Source organism: Macrobrachium rosenbergii, chromosome 3 (assembly GCF_040412425.1).
Source record: "Macrobrachium rosenbergii isolate ZJJX-2024 chromosome 3, ASM4041242v1, whole genome shotgun sequence".
Taxonomy (NCBI): Eukaryota; Metazoa; Arthropoda; class Malacostraca; order Decapoda; family Palaemonidae; genus Macrobrachium; species Macrobrachium rosenbergii.
The window spans coordinates 64,804,614-64,824,932 of record NC_089743.1 but is presented as its reverse complement, the minus strand read 5'-3'; the positions used below and the strand labels follow the sequence as shown (position 1 = coordinate 64,824,932).

The 20,319-nt window shown below is 37.0% G+C and overlaps 1 protein-coding gene and 1 long non-coding RNA gene across 18 annotated transcripts in view; both read left to right on the top strand.

The window, feature by feature from the left end:
* The window catches only part of alpha-Catr (alpha-catenin related), a 771,880-nt gene extending 766,644 nt beyond the window's left edge, over window positions 1-5,236 (top strand). For 9 of the 16 annotated variants that reach the window (XM_067081020.1, XM_067081002.1, XM_067081009.1 and 6 more), the window contains one exon: window positions 154-1,501. In XM_067081020.1, the coding sequence (XP_066937121.1) occupies window positions 154-933 (780 nt within the window). In that variant the 3' untranslated portion in view covers window positions 934-1,501. Of the gene's footprint in view, window positions 1-153; window positions 1,502-2,097; window positions 2,270-3,051 lie in introns of those variants that run through there. The other 7 variants (XM_067081080.1, XM_067081111.1, XR_010849226.1 and 4 more) reach the window with 6 other exon arrangements.
* Window positions 5,237-17,423: 12,187 nt separating this feature from the next.
* Window positions 17,424-20,319, top strand: part of LOC136828650 (uncharacterized) — a 22,256-nt gene continuing 19,360 nt past the window's right edge. For both annotated transcript variants that reach the window (XR_010850167.1, XR_010850166.1), the window contains exon 1: window positions 17,424-17,766. This is a non-coding gene — a long non-coding RNA (uncharacterized lncRNA). The remainder of the gene's footprint in view (window positions 17,767-20,319) is intronic.

Below are 20,319 nucleotides of genomic sequence, written 5' to 3'. Positions count from 1 at the left end.
AAAGTTATACCTATTATCCATAGTTATTCCAGAGCCCTTCTTGAGACTGCTTGAACATGCTTGCATTTGCTCTTTCCCATTGTATAATTTTTTCCCAATCTAATTTTGTTTTTTCTGTATGGTTTTTTGTCACATTTCTTTTTATGCTCCAAGTATGAGCTGCGCCTGCCCGACCGTCTGGAACTCCCAACACTGGAAGAAGTTCGAGCTTCAAGCCTGAGCAACCCAATTGGCCAGGTATCTCAAGCGACACCACTTCTGGAGTCGTCTCTTCCTTTCTTACACTCAGTGACATCCACTCTGCAGACAGCTACTGGCGCTGTTGCTGTGGCAGCAGAATCAGTTGGTCCTCAGCTACAATACCCTCCGTCCATTTCTTCATCCCATGTTCCTCCTCAGGTTTCAACAAGCATCACATCACCTCACCTGTCCCAAATGCTTCTCAATGCAGCTCCTATCTCTCCAATCCTACCTGCAATCCCTTCACTCTCTCCACATGCAGTAGCACCTTCCATGCACCATTTGTTGTCACCTTATTCTCCTTTATCCTCTCTGTCAACTCCTCCCATCCAGAGTGGTTCGCCTCCCTGGATGAAGAATCTCTCCTTATTATCACAGCAATCATACTCATCACCAGCCCTTCAGTACCTGAACCTCCACCATCCATCACTGCAGCACCAACATCAAACCCCTTTATCACCAACTATCCCACTGAATTTCACAGAAACTAACAGTTCTAGCTTACAGCACTGGGATTCTCCCATTACTCTGCCTGGAATTAAAAGTATTCCCGGGTACTCTCAGAATTGTTATCAAGATGTCGGTCTTCACAACAGACTCCAGTTAGGCAAACAATCAGAGAGTTCTGTGCTACAAAATCCTTATCAATCTTTAAATCTAAATTCCTTGTTTAACCAGAGAATTTTAGAGTGAAATTGATAAAATGGGTGCTATGAACAATAACATACACAACATTACTGTTCTTCATAATTGTGAAGCTGCCTCATTACAGTGCTGTAAGCTAGTAAACAAAGGTATTTGGTACTTTTGATGTCTGATGATTGAAAATCAGCCATCATGTGTTGGATCATTTACCATGAACCTGAGGCATCTCACTCCTGCTACCTCACTGCAGTTTTTGGATATTGAACTCAATCACAAATGAAATGTTTTTTAGAGACTGCAATATTCCAGAAAAAAAATATATACTGTTAGGATGAGATTACATAGTTTAGATTATGTAAAGTATAAATATAATAGGAAACAAGTATCCAAGTAGGAAATAACTAGTCTGTCATTGTCAGTGAAAGGAATATTAGCTTAAATTCTAGACTGAGGATTGACTTAGAAAGCTTAATTCACATCATTGACAATGCATTTTCAAATCTATTTTTCTACATGTCATACTTCTCACTGCACTAAGTAGCTGTCATAAGTAATTCAGACTGTTATATGTCCACATTGTCTTCTTATTTTAGAATGAATAAATGTAAAAGTGTTACCTTTTCTCTGATTTATTTCACTATTGCCATTATTCAAAAAGATTCCATGTCCCTCAAAGTGTACTCAGTACTTTACCTAGTGGTATGCTACGTACTCATTGTCAAATATAGCATGACGCAACCACAGAATATCCGGCAGGTTCTTTCGTAAGTGTTTTTGTATCTTTCTTTCCCACCACCCATCTTTCTCTTTTTTCTTTCTCCTAATTCATCTTGAAATATTGGTTGGTATCACCACTTTTCTTTCAATTACAATTGCAATAAACAATGTTCAATTACAATTGCAATAAACAATGTAGGTGTGTCACTAAATATGGAAGTAATTGTACGTAGATCCTTCTCATTGTATTGCTTCGTAGTGCATTAACCATAAAGGTTAAGACTGTTTAAAATTGTGTTATTTTGAGATGTACTAAAGTTGCATCATTCTCCATGTATTCAATATGTAAATATTGTCACATACAGTAATGAATAGCCATTTGGTCACACACACACCCAAGAATTTCAAGATGACCCGAGATTGAAAAATTTCACTCAGTGCTAATAGTTTTTTATGTTGCATGCTTTTCTCTCTCTTTTTTTCGTTTGTTTGTAGTTTTAACGTCCGCATGAACTAAGTTTCTTAAACGCACGTCACACGGGTGTTATGTTACAGTCCGAAGAAGGAGACACTGATCCTCTGATAACGTCTTCAAACTGGGACTGAGGGACCAAAACATCTAAGGAAATCCTACTGACATTTAAGACTCCACTCTTTTCATTACTAAGTAATACATTAATATGTTCTGTGCTCAGTTTCAAGTACTGTAGTTTATAATAACATACAGATATACTGTATATACGAGCTGCGTAATACAATATACAGTTGATATGTATTAATATTATATGCGTAAATACTCTACACATATATTACATACATATGCACTGTATATATGGGCTGCATATTATATTTATGCAGTATATAGTTAGTATGTACTGATACTGTATGCATATATACATTACACAAACTGTATGATTATAATTTCCTGTAGAATATGTTAACCCTTCTTAACTTTATTTGTCAGGTATAACAGAAGAGTATGAATATTTAATCTTCAAGCTGTATTCTTCGTATATTTGTCATATACTTATAACAAATCTTACTTTACCTGATGTATTGTTATTGTTCTTGTCTGGTAATAGTGATTAAATTGCTGTCCTGTAGACTTTTTATAAGGATTGTAAATCAAGAAACTTCAGTGACCATAATTTCATATTGGATGTCAGTTATAATATTAAAACAACTTGTCATATTTTGCATTATTACTAAAGAGATGTAATTTAGATGTGCCACACTCCCACATTTACTGGGATATATTCAGTTTGCATTTTCAAGTCTTTACTACATCAATATAGATGCTTCATTGATGAAGTTCACTTCAAATTAGAATCCACTCATTATTATGATATACTAATACTATATTGTGCTTTTGAAGAACAAGTGACTTAAGATTGTTTACAAGGCTAGAGTAGTTGATTAACAGATATTTAATTTCATCCCATTTCGCAGTATAACTTGGACTTCAGAGGACTTAGTCCAAGAGGAAGAGGGAATTCTCCTTACCGTTCTGACGGGGACGACCTCTCAGGGTCCGGCAACAACTCCGCCACCGGCGCTGGATCGGGGTCGGAGGGGAACATGTGACAATTCGGGATGGCCCGGCGGGGCAAAGGAGATGCGCGTCGCACACGCGTCTCTTTCCTTCTCTTCTAAATATATCCACGATATATCTAGAAGAAAAGGACCCGCCCGGGCCGTCGGAAGAGGAGGGCAGAGAAGCGGAAAACAGCGTCGAACATCAACAAGAAAGGAACGAAGACTCTGTTCTGTCCAGCACACCACCACCACCACCATTCGTAGCGTCTTGTGGTGGGTCTGAAGAACACGTCTTGAGACTGTCCTTGACGGTGTGCTGAGGCACGGTTGTCAAAGTTCTGGAGATCCCACCTGGTGATGCCTTCAGAACTTATCTATGATGGGTTCCTGGGAAGGTCTTCAGCAAATCAAAGTAATCTGAAAAAGTCATCGGAATATTCTAGATATCATTGAGGTTGCTAAGGCTTCCATTTGTCAGTGTCTGTTTCACCCATGGTGCTAAACCACTAATTGTTGTTACTGTATAAATCGCACCCAGGATCCCTAATTGCAAATATAGATATCATTAGCAGCTTCGTGAGCACAAAGATATGGTTGCAGATTATATATATGCATATATTATCATCTACTCTTGTTGTTAAACAAGGTCTGCAACATACAGACATTCTGTATTTACGACTGACCGTTGAAAGGAGACAGTAACTTCATAATTATGATGTCTGGAGTCAGGTTACTCCTTGGAAGTGACTTGCTGAAAAAGACAAACAGAGTCATAGTTTCTTTGCCCTCTTCCTCCCTCCCTCCCTCCCTCACTCCCCCATTCCCCTTCCATCCCTTTGTGTTTCTACTCCTGACTGGAAAAGAAGCAGAAAAATTTTTACATCATCAGTAGTCTCAGGTTCTTCATTATTTTAGCAGCAACAGAGTTACATTTATTCATTTCCAAATCAATACTCATATTTATGTAAAATGTATCAGAACTTTAGTTAAGAATCAACTAACAAAAAGTTTTGGAGAGGGAACTACAGTAAAGAATCTTCAAAAACTGATCAAAGGATGACGTCAGTGGAACGTTGCTGCGATGTCATGGATATTAGAAGTTGGGAATGTCCCAAGCAATGGCAATAATCAACTAAGCAAATAGATGTGGGGTCACACGGGATAACTGCAAAGCTTAATAGCCATTATGATAAATGGGTGGTGTCCCCATTGCAGCTGAGGTTTGTTATATCAGTCGACCCTGATATTGTAACCTTTTATTGCTCTGTTGTAAATGTCTGGAGCTTCTGCAATCAAAGGTAATTAGGTTATATTTCCTTAATTTTGCTCAGTCAACAAAGACAGATTCTTTGATGTCTTCTCAATGGATCCTTTCCACCAACCAGGATCACAGAGGTCCTCGAGAGGTTACCTGTAATACTCACTAATTATTGCATTAAGTCTCCCTATAAATACATATAGTATATATAAAGTCTGTAAAATGTGTAAAGTTTAAGAATATTCTTATTATGAACTCGTTTCATGTTGTCTCAAAACTCATTTAAATGTGTAGATTATTCATTTTTTTTTCTTCATAACTAGCTGGAAGAAAACCCGGAAACGGTTGGCGTTTGAAGAATTGAAAGGGGTATATGATGGCTGGTCATGTTATTTCACTAAGTAAGGGAATCCACTGACTGAGCATTGTTATGGAATAGGGTCTTATGAGACCCTACTCTCAAAAGATTATATTTTTGAGCTGAATTAGTGTGCTTTCTGTAGATAAATATTCATAATTTTTGTATGAAAACCAAAAAAAAGACAGACAATATTCTTTATTCAACCGGTAATCTTTGGCAATTTTGTTAACTGATTTCTGATCGGATAAAGGCAACTGCGGTTGCCATGTTGATAAGGGAAACTTCTTTTGCTCAAAATGTGAAAGTATTGTTGGAAGGTCCTAGTTACTGTCTTGATCATTGGTATCTTCAGAAAAATCACCGTTCCAAATGGTACTGGATTCACTTGGGAAACCTCGAAGAGCCACCCAGTGTTTTCTCGTTAGCTCTATGGATCATTCGTAGAGATGGTCCACCATAATAAAAAAAAAAAATAAAAAGGGATACACTCATATTTCTGCTTCCCATAGGTCTTGTCACCTTCCATGAGAAACTCATCGCTCTAGGCCATTACCTGAAAGATATTGAAGAAAGTAGAATCTTCTCTGAGCAAGACATCACTTGAATAAGTTCTGTCTGTTTGTAATGCTCTCATTTCAAGGTAATAATTGCTGTGTTTTCCCTTGAGTCTTTCCATCCACTTCTTGCCAGGTAGTGCTATTCAAATGAAAAATAATATTTATTTGATATGAAATTTTACACAGTGCATACAAAATTATAGTGATTTCTTTTTGTTGACAAGACAGATAATTAGGTATATGAAATTAATTCTGTGAAAATATCTTTCATGAAAACCAGGTTCGAGAAAGAAAAATATTCACGACCTCACCTTCCCAGTGAGGTATCTTGCCAAGTTGATTCTTTCTAACACTTTCTTCAGGTTCTGGCAACGTCATTGATAAATATACATATAAATATACATAAACTGAATATACTGTGTTGTTGTAGTAGGCGAGATTTTTCAGGGTAATAATCGATTTAGCTCTTATCTTTGTTGATATTCTTTAGGATTTTCTGTACAAAACATTATTTGTACATTGATATGAACTGTTGCCGCTGACAAAGCCATTCCAGAAGTCACAGGGTTACATTGCAAAACCTTGGTAATTTGTAATACCTCTGACTGATAACATAGACATTTTAGGCGCTAGTACTGTACGAATGGGGTGAACAAAATAAATGGTGCAAATGTCAGGTGCATCTCAAGTTTGTTGATGAAAAGACATAATAGATAATTTGTGTTTAACTTACTGGGTCATTTTGACCTCTTTATGTTGTGCTGACTGATAGGTCGCATGTTGTGACCTTCGTGTTTACATCTGGGGTCAAATTATCAAGGTTTGAATGTATAGATTGCAGATTGTTAAGTTCTCACTCTCCTGCACCGAAGCATAGTTCTGTGATAAGAATGTGTAGGGGACGACATAGCCTGTGTAGTAATTGTTTATATAGAGAGATATTGTATGATATACAATGTGAAAAAGCAGAGTTTTTCATTCTTCTGATAAGGATCGTTGTTTAAACAGTGAGAATTGGTAAACAAATCTGGGTTTAATGGTATATAAAATTTTCCATATGTTGTGACATTATTGTAAAAAAATAATGATTGGACTGTGAAATATTCTGCAACTTCTCAGATGATTCATTGTCTGCAAAAAATGTTTAAGCATTCCAGCAAAAACCTCATCCAAAGTATTGATATCAGTTGCGTGTTTTTTTTCCTTCCCTTGTAAAGCTTGCATTTTAATGACTCTCTCTCTCTCTCTCTCTCTCTCTCTCTCTCTCTCTCTCTCTCTCTCTCTCTCTCTCTCTCTGTAAAATAACCTAGCCATGTCTTCCTAATTATCACAGGCATAGCTTCCCCATAATATTGTTACATAGGATTTAACATTTTTTGAGGAAATGCATCCAGTTTGTTAAATCTCCTTTTTGTGTGTAACTTACCTTTTCTTTTCTTTTTTTGTCTATAAGTTAAAACCTTACAGTCCATTGTCATGAATAGTGCGTAACATGCAGAGGTATTGTTGCCAAGAGGAGGGAAACCGTGTAGACTTATGGTTGAAATGTTTATGGTCTGTATAACAGCTGGAATGTAAGTTTTAAAAGATGGATATCTAACCTAGGTACTCTCTAGTGCAGGACTATGATGTGGCATATTCCCTCTGGCTATGCAGATGTAATTAGTGGCTTCCGGTTTTCTCAGAATAAAATGAAAGCTGAGGCAATAAGCATCGTACACCTTTTACACAAGACATCAGGAGGATCATTGTTGGTCAAGCATTCATTTTTTGCTCATTCTGCATGAGACTGTGCATTATGACAAGTCTCCCTACACTGAGTTTTCCATTGACTGAAAGTCACAGACATACTGTAAATGCGTTAGTGTCCTATAAACCTTCCTTCCTAACCTGTACCCCTAATAAACAGAAATGAGCATAATCCTATTCTTGGGGTTGAAGAGCTCTTAGGAATAATCTTGAAAGAAACTTGAAGAGTATTAATCATTTGCTTACACGTAAATGTAAACAATCTTCCATAAATATTTACATGATACACTCTAGGCACACACTTGTATAAGGAATGCACCTGATATTTATGATTCAACGTTTGAATACAAGTCATAAACATGTTAACCTGTAGTCTAATGTGGTATGGAAGGGCAGCGAGAATGAGATGATCTCTTTATAAAGTATAAAACTTTCATTGGACTTGATGAGATAGTGCCATCTTATATCTTAATTTCCTTGGAAATCGTGTCATTTGTTCGTTAAGTGCCATACGCTTGAAAACCGATACTGTATTAGTATAGCAAGGCAACCAAAACATTACTTTTCCAGAGGCAGCTTTTTTCTTTAACTTCGAAATCCTTGTGTTCTCCCAGACTAACAAACAAAACGAGAGGAAAAAGATAATGCCAATAGACATAAGTAGCAAATGATGCTGTAGGCTCCAATGAAGATTGTTAATATAGGAGCCTAATTGTTCACCTGAGAAAAATGAAAAGAGATATTTATATGAACAGTTTTCCAGGCAAATGCAAACACCAATGGTAATAGAAAACCCTACAATTAAAACTTGAGAAGACAGTAACCATCCTTCAAGAACGATTTCTTCATAAACATGATGATGCATGGGTAGGAGTAATGTGACTTATTATTATGGTAGTCTTGCCTGATGATTTTATAGCTCACTATTTTTTCACCTCAAATATTGATATTCTCTTATTTTTCATAGAATGACAGACGTGAGATTCAGACTGAATCAATCTCTCCCCCAACCCCCACCCTCATATTTGGCATAAGAGGAAATGGATATTGATACACTGGAGCTACCAGTGGCAGTACTACAGTATATACTACTACTATATTTGCCTTTCTTTTGTTCACTAGAGCAGTGTGTCACCTTCACTTCATTGTAGTACAGTCAGAACAATACTGAGGTTGCATACATACACAGATTATACAGATTATATATATATATAAAGTATGCAGTGTATGTTCATACATAGGACACTGATAAACTGGAAAATGCAGTACCGTACTGTACATCCATTCATAAACTTGAGTACACTCGCATGCACATACACATATGCTCACTGTAATTTATATACCTACATAAAACATATACATCCTGTGCATGTTTATACTGTATTATTCAATTGTCAAGTACAATACCTTTTTAAGACTTACAAAGCATGGGTCTGTGTCGTTTATTTTGTTATTTCCATTTTTGACCAGGCCCTCGACATTTCCCATCATATTTAAGTAACAAAAACTGAGACCTTGTCGTGTTAAGATTCTCACCTTATTTCTCATTCAAGAGCAAATTCCTCGGGTTAGCCACGAAATTTGACTGTGGGTGTGACCAAATTTCAATAATAATGACATGCTCATAGAATAACCATGTACATACATGCACAGTATATATTGTACATAACAACTGTATGCCCACACCCACAATTTGAATACATTTATATGCATATACACGATGTACTGTATATCTATATTCACACATGCATGCAGATGTAGCACTTGTATACAAACAGAAATCCCTTCAACATACTGGCAAATGATTATTGTCTGCTACGGCCTTATGATCTCCTCTGCATTTTTAACATTTACATTTTAAACTAGCAATAGAGACTATTTTGTATATTTGTTATATACCTCTTGATATGTATACATCATCAAACCCTTTTTGTATTAGGAAGGGATGTCAAAGGAGCCTTTATGTAGGTGTACCACAGTGGGTCTGTTTACCAATGTCAAATCTTGTCACTTTTCTTTCGAATTCCGAGTCCTATGAAGGCTAGGTGGAGGAGTACGCAGGTGGAAATCTCTCAATACAATGTACTGTATTATGTGTACTGCAGTGACCTACGAAACTGCCCCTCTTTTATCACTGAAAGCAACCTTTGAATTATTCACCGATGTGTGTTCATTCATACCTCACGCCATAACGTGCATTAAGTTGGTTGCGTCACTGCAGTTAGACAACAGGGCAATGCATCTTTACTGTCTAAGTACTTGGTGAATGAGGTCATTGATCATTCATAATTCCATAAATTGTACGATCCCCTCAGTTTATGCGTTGATTCACAAAACACTTGGAGAATTCTCTAACCTCCTTAAATTCGTCCTTTTTTTTCTTTTCACTGTGTAATTACAGACGCTGTTTCTTGTTGACCCATCCTTAACGTATCCTTAGATCACCAAGAGTACTTGGCTGTAGATGTATATCCTTTAGTCAAATGATTTCTTTGCAATCAAAGCTTTACAGTGTTGAGGAGCGTGTACGTTTTTGAAGAAAATGAACAAACAAAAAAGCAGTAACGACAAGGCTCTTGGAAGCTAATGCACATTAACTAGGAGGCGTAGAAACGAAAATACCATAAACCCTGTTAGTGAGTTCCCCATTCCCTGAGATGCCTGTGTGTATAAAGCATTTTGTAATACCACCTAGAGATTCCTGATGCTATATGTGGAAAGGAAAATGAAATTGGCTTCTAAGAGTCTTTGTTCAAGACAAATGCAAGAGAGTGTGGCATCATAGCCAGACAGGTTTCTAAATAGCACATTTTAGTGCATTTCTTATTATATGTTATCATTATTTTTATTATTATTCCTAAGCCACAGGAGGAATGTGGCTGAAGGTATAAATCAAAGATGCTATTGGCTCCCTTTTCGTGGTTAATTATATATATATATATATATATATATATATATATATATATATATATATATATATATATATATATATATATATTTATATATATATATATATATATATATATATATATGTATATATATATACATATACATATATATATACATATATATATAAAGTGAAGATCCATTTGTTACATTCCTGGCACCAAATCCGCTTCTTCATAGGTTTAAGTGTTAAATTCGAAAAACTAGTTTTGCACCACAGATTTTCATCCAGTTTTAAGCATCTTGCTACTTTATTCATCAAGTTTAATCCTTCAAACCTTGGTCGGTTTGTATTTCATATAGGTAAACCAGCAATAGCCTAATTTCATGTTATTGTTAAAATGCAAAGTTATATTTTTCTTAGACATAACTATGGCATTACACTGTATAATTAAAAATAAAGATAATAAGGATAGAATTCTTATGCATTGCTTGTTTTAAAGCAAATAATCAAAACCACATCCTCACGAACGATATCACTAAAGTCTCTTCATTCAATGTTTCTCAAATGCAAACTCTAACTGCAACCGGATTTCTCGACCCGAGGAAGGTACAGTACACATTCAAAATGCGTTGCAATTAGGAAGTCCCCTTTTGCTGTCAAGAGATGGAAAAGAATTCTAGCCTTACAGTGATGGCAGCGATATGCTTACAATAATTATAGTGTGCTTGAGAGAGAGTGTTTTGTGTACAAGGACTTTCGTGTGCCGATCAATGTTTATAGAGGAAAAGAGAAGTCTGTGTTTCAGAGGCATTCCATTCTAGAGTTTAAATGAGTTGTCGAAGAAGATCAAACGTGAAGAGTTTCAGAGATATAAGTTAACTGTCAACCTTGCATGCCTAGGAAATTAAATCAGCTGATTTTTATATGTGTATCGTGCCCTGTTTAGCAACCCGTAATCAGCCCCTCCCCCCCCTACACATCCCCAAATTCCTTGAGATTAAGTGACTGTTAAGAGGAGAAAAGGAGAACATTTGTTTGAGTACAGCTGTATTTTAACAGTTTTCAAACGCCATATGATTATTCTGTGAAATGATTAAAAAGTTAATTTGTAAAATCGTACAGTTTTAGGCATGTTTATTTTAGGTATCTTCATCCAGTTCCTTTGTATTAATTATCTGAGTTTGTGTCTTTTCACCTTCTAAAGTGAAAAGATAATTTTGTAGTCTTAATTAGGAAACTATTTTCGGTACGTATTAGGTATGGCCCTGCAGCCTGAAGTATTTATTTATGTACGACAGATCTTTAACATATATAGTTGCAGGTAATTCTTTAATGATGGCACAAGAATCATGATGTTTAAAAACTGCGGATGGCTGTAGTAATTCCAGTTTTACTGCAAAAGCATTTGATATAATAACTTTATAAATTAAATTTAATGATTAACTTTTTTAATTTTTAGATTCATCATGTAAAAACTGATTTGGCGAATAAAGATTTTTGCAACATTTGAAAGGCAGTGCTGTTGGAAAAGCTACAAAGCTAATTAACTATTTTAAAGACATGCATGTTGAAATCATTGAACTTTTGATACATCCCCCGGTTTTTCGTTAATGATTTGACTAAAAGAAGAACAAAGTAGCAAAGTATTTTTTTTTTTTTTGCCCATCGTTGAAAAGGCTTTGTGATTAATGTGCCATATTCTAGAATTACGTACAACTATCCATAGTGGGTAAGCCGCCTTGTTTGAAGTCTCTGTAACTGTGGCCTTTTGAAAATGGCCATCAAGAATGTCTCTCATTGTCAATGTAGACTTTGCTTTTGCACACAAGAAAGCTTAATCATTGTCTGGAAATAACCCCGTTTTAGAAGTGGAAAGCAGGCGGCTAAACAGGCGTTCCCAGTCGTCCCACTTCAAGTCTCAAAAGGATGTAAACATTTCTGATTTCTGAAGACGTACTTCTCCTAGCCACACCATCCCCCCACAATCCTCTGTGATTCCTTCAGCACCGAATAATACGTATTAAGAAATTGTGTACTGCTTCTCTGTAAGAGGTTGAAACAGGTCAAAGTGGACTGTTCCCGGCGATTGGAGAAATCTCCACGAAGCTGTGCAAGGTCTGCATGTATAAGAATTAACTAAGGATCATGTGCTTCTTCCCCGTAATGTGCAAATATAGCATTTTTTGTGATCATCTTCATATCAAAAGTGACTTGACTGGTTTCAGTGATGTGTTTCTAGCTTTTTATTTTCCTTCCGAAGAGTGTTCTGCAGTTGTCTTACCCAGATGGTATGAAAGTTGTCATTAGGCAGACTCTAGTAGCCGGCTTTCCCTTCGTCCTTATGTCCTTCGAGAAAGTCGATGCTGACGGGCAGGGAGGAGCTCTCCGTCGGCGTAACCCTATATATTCTTGATAACACGGGAGACTAGGCCTGCTTGCTACCAAAGTAACTCTCACTAAGTATTTTGAAATGGAAGTGAAATTGATCATTTGTCATGGATGACTAGATATTGCCTAATGAGTTATACTTGTTTGTTCCTAACCTTTTTCCTACGTCCTCCCTCCCCCCCATTCCCCCAAGTATAGAAACGCCCCCCCCCCTCCTAGCTCTCCCCAACTCCCGCCCTTCTCCCCGTAAGTCCTCAGTAAATAAACGTTATTATAGGGGTCTTTCCAACAGAAAGCAATCTTACCTGATCATTATCATTGAAATTCATCCAATATTCGCCTTTTGTTTTGCAACTACCAATGCACTATCGTTGAGCATTTCAACAGTTTATGTAAAATAATGCAATGCATTTCCTTCAAGTAAATAATGATGTGACTCCTATTTTAATTAAACAACTGTTGTGTTTTATCCCAACCTGTTATGATTGCAGTATACAACCGTAATAGGGTCATGTTCTTTTTTGTAACATATGCATAATAGGCCATGATGGCATAAACATAATAATACACGAATTTATACCATAATACAGCCATTATGGCATAACAAGCATGAACAGACATTTTGACCAAGAACTTTTTTATTTCGTCCCAAGAGCATGACTTATCAAACCAAAATTATATTTATGCTTAAATCTCTTACTTTATCATTTAATTGTTTACGAACGTATAAAAAAAGACATTAAGATCATGAAAGGGGTAGATTGCTGTTTCTGTTAAGAAGACTCCCCGAAAGATGGACAAGCTATTTTACCATTGCTACGATATCTGTGGCTGGTGTAGAAGATAAATAAAAATATATAAAAAAACAAAATAAAAGCATCATTTGTGTATAAATATATTTGTTTACCTGCTCCCTGAATGTAAATAGGGCTTTGTTCACACTAAACAGTATTTCATATGTTCAATAAAACGTGAGGTTCTAATAAAAAAGACAAAAGAAACTTGGTTTGATTACCTTCTTGGTTTTCGTCTTGTTTTGGCATGATACCTACATTTTAGGTAAAGGTTTAATACTTAAATGGAATAAAAATGGGAAATGCACTGATTTGTCACGGAAGTATAAAATCAAAACGTAAATGGTAGCAAAATAAATGAAGCGCTGAATGACCCTAATGGTGCCAGTGCTTGGCTTTATGCCTAAAGCACATATTTCATCCCATTCCAAATAAATGAAGATGACACGTGTTTTCTCACTTGCATGTGCGTTAGTCTGATTGTACGGCGGTAGTATACTATTCCAAATTTCATTACCAAACTAATTTGGTAGTGCTATTATTGAGGTACCCACCCCTTTCAAACTATTTTCCATTCGAGTTTTGCGTCGTTACTGTAGGCATTAGTAAATTAGGGTGTTTGCAGCGTCCCTTCGGTCTCTTGCAACATCCACTTTTTTGCTGTACAATCTCTTACTACAGCACTAATTTTCTCCCAGTTGTCCCATTAGACCTATGTACTTCATCTTTACTTTTTGGATCTCTATTTTGCTGACCAACCACTCCAGTTCCAAGCCAACCCAACCTTTTTTCTTTTTACTGTCTCCGAGTTGCTTGGTTTCAGTTTCCGCCACCGTAAGGGTACTCAGGAGAAGGTCATCAACGTTTCCCCAGTTCCATGCCTCGGTCCCCACACTGCGGCAGAAACTGACCGTGATAAAGGACCCAGTGACTTTTCATCGACCTTGGGGAGGCGCAGATTCATTTGCGGAGACTGCAAAAACACCAACCACTTTATAAGCGACCATCGCTGAAGAAACGTAAGTGCCCAATGCCTGGCTTGACAGCCGTCATTCCTTTCAAAGTATTGTCCCAGAGGGTGGTTGTGCCATCAGTGCACCTCACGTGGTACACTATAGGCGTTACTTGAGTGTCTTTGCAGAGTCCCTTCGGGCCCTAGCTGCAACCCCTTTTCATTCCTTTTACTATACCTCCGTTCATATTCTCTTTCTTTCATCCTACTTTCGCCCCTCTCGTAACAATTGTTTCAACATTATTTTCAGCGCTGAATGACCTCATACTGTAGGTCCTAGCGCTTAGCCTTGGGCCTAAATCGTATATTCCGATTAAGAATACTGCCTCATTCACTCGTCGCAAATCATTCTCCTGACGGGACGAAGTCGTATATGAAGGCACTGTAGTTTAATAAAAAAAAAAGTGCCCCTCTAACTGTTCATAATTTTGTTAAACCATTTATCATCCCCTTTACGAGTAAAGCACTAGTGAACACTGCTTATATCTTAGGAAATAGAGAAGCAATTATCAGAAGTCTGATGCATGTCGTCTTACATAAAGTGAAAAAGCGTTGTTGCTAATATCAGCAGTAGTACATGGGTAGCAACAGCAGTGACTGCATATTGTTCACCGTTTAATTATTTCTACGCTTCGGCGTTTGTGACATCAGTCATATTCAGGCCTATCCTTCCACTGAAAAGACAACTGCTTACGAATGATTCAGTTGGTTTATTAATTAATCACCTTACACATTCAATCATAAATGCATCCCCTTTTCGCTACTGATATTGTTTAGGCTACGTATTTCGTCTTCAGAAGCCATACTAAGTCTCTTTGTACTTTGAGGTTTTGTATTGAATCAAATTTCTCTTTGACTTCAATGTTATTTTCATAATGGGACCCCCCATATTCAAATTCTTAACATCAAGGCTGTAATGGAATTGTTTCGGACTTGGTTAAGAAGCCTAAAAAGAAAGTATCCATCCTCTTGATTTCCTGTTAATTTGTACATTTTATCAAATTACCAGTTTGTATTCTGTGTTTCTAGCACTTTGTCAATGAGTACAGAAGAGCAATGAACTGAATATTTGCTCGAAGTAATACAAAAGTACTTAATCGTCTTTTCATCCTATACAAAAATATTAATTTTTACAACTTCACGAACCAACTCGGTTCAGTAATTGATACAAGTGATAAAAAGTGAAAGGAATACATTCTTCCTCGTAAACTGATTTAATATTTCAGAATATTAGTTGTGAATTGCTCTGTACGTAAAGCTTTCCATTTAATATTGCACAGGGCCTATTTAAAAAAGGTGGGGTGTGGATTATGATATTTATACAGAGTTGGTTGAATGTTGACTGTTCAATAAACGCAGCTAAAATAAAAAAGAAAATAGGCGGGATTTCAGTTTACAAATAATGCCCATTTTATACTACAAATACTTATTTTTTCATGTAAATAAAGAGGATACAAACTTCTCCTCCATCAGTTGCTATAACCGAGTTTGTCATATTCTCTTTGTATCACTTTATTTAGACAGATCGACTATACTGACAATTACCCCCTAGGGGGCTAGTGCCGTCAGTGCACCTCATGTGGTGCACTGTAGGCATTACTTAAGGTTATTCGCAGCGTGCCTTCGGCCCCTAGCCGCAACCCCTTTCATAATTATGCTCTCTTCCATCTTATTTTCCACCCACTTCTAACAATTGATTCATAGTGCAATGCGAGGTTTTCCTCTGTTACAACTTTCAAACCTTTTACTGTCAATTTCCCTTTCAGCACTGCATGACCTCATAGGTCTCAATGCTTTATTTATATATATATATATATATATATATATATATATATATATATATATATATATATATATATATATATATATATATATATATATATATATATATATATATCTATATATATATATATATATATATATATATATATATATATATATATATATATAATATACATATACGTGGTAAACAACAGACGAATTTCTGAGACGGCGCAGTTTATTTCGAAGGATTAAGTTTTATTCAGTATAAGGTATCTACTTGACTGATCGATGATTGTCATGTGTTTTACTGTTATCAGTGTTAAATTTTGGAGATTCGTCTGCCTCTTATTTTAAAGACAGCCTTTGCGAAAAAGTATTAACATTTCAGGATTCATAAGCGTACAAATCGTTATGTACACATATCAGTAAAAAATTATATTAGTATTGCCATTTTAAGAACTAATAACAATTTTAAAAGCAGGATTTTAAACCTAAGTTTGCTGTACAAGATGTGCTTAGTTTACTCTTCCCTTGCATTTGTTTCAATAGTTTAGTCTTAATTTATACTATAATCTAATTAAAACGTTTAATGTTACGATAACTGAAGCCTTTTTGGTAATTTTTTTTTTACATACAAAATTGACGGTGCATTGTGTAGTTGCCAAGTTCATATTAGCTTAAAAACTTAGATAATAATCAAGTTCGTTATTGGTGGAGTATGTCGATAAGAATTTGGCTAATGGCATGCACGTGTAGTACACGCATTTACGCACGCGCACGCACACAAACAGCTCAAAGCCTTGATTTATTATTACCACAAGTAATACTTGTAAAAGTCATATCTCATTTCTTAAATGTGAGGGTAAATGAATGAATGTCTGTCTCTCTATTGTGTCTTGGATGTGTGTCTTTTGTACTAATACTTACGCCGTGCTTTGCTGGTGTTGTTATTGCCCTAAGTTTTTCCAGCAGCTCTGGGCATTGCTACGAACAGGCCTATTATCGCCATGAGTAGGCATACCCGGATTATTTCCTTTTTTTTTTTTTTGTCTAGAACAATTTCTTAATTTCTAACCTCAACTGGTTAAACATTTCCAATCGCTCTTGTGAGAAGTTTGCCAAAGCAGTGAAAGGAAAAAATTACGTATGTTTTGTTCATTGCAATAAATAAAAGGTATGTTAGTTTTGTTAAGTGCTAGGTCAGTATGAAGGATTGGTTGTGTGGTCTTTGGAAAAAACTGCCTCCTCTCTCTCTCTCTCTCTCTCTCTCTCTCTCTCTCTCTCTCTCTCTCTCTCTCTCTCTCTCTCTCTTGAGAGAGAGATTTTCTTTACTTGCAGGCTTAGAAATTTTGGCACATGAAATTTCATAAAAAAATTTTTTAACAATATAAGTGTTTTTCGGTATAAATACAAAGCACAGTTATTAAATTTCAATCATTGCTTATATCGAATTATCTCCTTTAAAATGTTGACGCATTTCGAGATTCTTTTGTTTGTTTTTTTCAGCCAATCAGGAATCGGTTTTCAGCCTTCGTAGTTGGTGAAGGGAGCTGATGCATGCGCTTTCGTGATTGGCTGAAAGGTCTTCTGAAGGTTTTCAGTTGAATTTTCGACTGGACTGAGATCAGCCACGCGAGTTTCTCCTCGTGCACAGAATATTGTGCCACAAATAATCTAGATTATTGGTTTTTTGAAGAGTTTTTTGGTCAACCGAAGGGATTGTCATATATCAAAAGGAAGGAGTCCGATGTTGGCACTTCAGAAAGGTCTTTCTGTGAGTCACTGGTGTTGCTTCTCTGGGGCCTTCTGCAGTAGGAAACCGGACGAAGAGATTCGGGCACCAAGACCTTATCAGGTAAGGGAGGATTTCAGCAGGGTGTCAGTGGAATAATAATAGGCATTTGATAATCAATAATAGCGTCAGATTACCTCGTTGCTGCTGTTTTTGCATTAAACCGGCCTTATACCAGCACAGGCTCTTGCTCATACGTGCAGCTCGTAAGATTCGTTTTTACCTGTTGGTGAGAAAAGCAGTCTTTGATCATAGAACAAGAATTAGGGGCCTTATACTAGCAAAGGCTCTCTTGCTTAAACGAACAGCCTATATGCAAGTATCTTTCGTACCTGTTGATGAGAAAAGTGATCGTTGATCATAGAACAAGAATTAAGATAGGATTTCATTCCCTTTGAAATCTCTTAGTGCCTGTCTGTCAAAGGGTTGGTAGAAAATAAGTGGTTTTCTATTTAGTAGTTGATTCGACACCGGGAAAGCTTAAATTCTGGAAATACCTCAAAATTCGGGTTCCAGTTAGGATATTCGAGGATTAGTTCAGTTACCATTTACCTATGTGATCTATATGAGGGTTCTACTCCATCTTTGGTGTGCATTTTATAGTGAATAAGGCTGTTTGATGATGAGAACTGGTGAGTGGGGGATGGGAGTGGAACAGTGCCTGACGTGCAGTTGATGAATCATTTTCTTGATGTTGGGACGAAGGGAGACAGTAGGTCAAAGAAGGCACAGATGGCGTTTCTGATACCTTGGTGTGAAGAATTGTTTTGTTGGAGCTTTCTCCTAATCAGAAAAAGACTGTCATTCCATTTCAGCTCGCCGTGTTTATCGGAGCAGTTTTGAACAGCCATGATTATGAAGCTGGTTATTTGACGGGGTGGGGTCTTTGATGATGGGCGGGGTTGGTCATTCACTGTCATGGTGTCCCATAGCGCAGTTGGTACAGAAACCGACTGTCCTGTATGAAGCTGGGAATGTGAGGCATTGAATAGCATTGTTTTATTTTATTAAGCGGCCATTGCCGGACTTTTTCAGGCTTCAGAATCATGGTAAACAGTCTGACCCCATTGCCAAGGGCAGGGTCTGTGTCAGCGAAGGTGCTGGTGATTTTTAAGGGCATTAGGGTAGCTGTTATGTTAAGGAGTCTGCTCAGTTTTTAATTGCAGAGATGCAACACCTCTGCATTTCATGTTTAATGTAAGCACCTTTTCGGTTCCCAGTAATAGGTACTGGGGTCTTCTAGCAAATGGTGTCATCCTTTCTGGGTTAAGACAGCCAGTAGGAAGACTGTGTGCTCTCAGACCAGCTCCGCCTTTGAGTATGTTTTTCTCTCTGGGTTTCAAATGTTTATAAATCATACTGATGTCATCATCAAGGACAGTATCACTGCTCCATCATGAGTGAGAATGCATTACAGTCGTACAATCCCTCGTGGCTGCGCAAGCAGGGTGAGGGGTGAAGTCACGATGCCACATGTTCAAAACCATTGGGTGGATGAGTCATTTTATATAGAGTCAATTATGAAATCCAAAAGTTGGTCATAAGACAGTTTACGACAAAGGAATTAAGCAATTTGTATTATTTAACATCACCTGTAAATAATGAAATAGAATTTCACTTAGAGACTTGACACAAACGGTGATATATCTGGAAAAAAAATGTCAGGTTAGGTGGTACACGTATTTAGCCATCCTGGTTAATCCTACATTTCGCCTTAGCTCGCTCTCTCTCTCTCTCTCTCTCTCTCTCTCTCTCTCTCTCTCTCTCTCTCTCTCTCTCTCTCTCTCGTTTGGTCTCAGTTATTCTTCATTCTTTGAAAAAAAAATTTATTTCAAAAATATGAAAAATATTGAAACTTTAGAAATGCAAGAAGCCTCTGTTATTTACGTATGGCAGTCAGTGACTTATTGAAGACGAAAGACTGTCAATGCCATATTTATATCCTATGCAGATGAACTTCACCTTTTTCACCTCTAAGGTCAATTATAGGATTTAGCAATGGACCTGTCAGTCTTGGGTCCTTATTATTTTTGATTCGGCTATGGAGGAGACGGGTGGGGGGAGAGTTGTAAACGTGAGCTCTCCATTTCGGGTCAGTCAACTCTCGTTTGGGATTAGTTTGTTAACACATGAAATAGATGACTGTGTGTAGAATAGAACTCCTTGAAAACCAGGGACTTGAATTAAGGCTAAGGTTGAGTGAGGTGCTCTTTTTCTTCTTCCGTTTGTGGTGCAATGTCTGATCCCAGGGCTTGCGAACAGAATGCCTGTCTGGTCTCCTTTATGTTTAGAAAATAAGAGAATTCGAAATTTCTGCTATTAATGTAACTGACGAGACGAGACATTGGGAGTGTGTGGGGGGGAGGGGGGCGGATAGAACGGGAGAGGAGCCGTCCTCCTGTGACAGAGGTTGGAAACAGGACTCTCCGGTGATGATGTGAGGGTGCAGGGTGACGTGGAAAAATTTTGATATTGAGGCCAAATGGGGAAACAGTAAAGAATTTGTTTTATGAAAGTTCCTTCAGTAACGTCCCTTGAAGTTAAATGGTTTAACCTAACGGTTATATTTCGGGGTTTTGCCAAGAAAGCAGATTTTTTTTTTTTTTTTACTGGAAA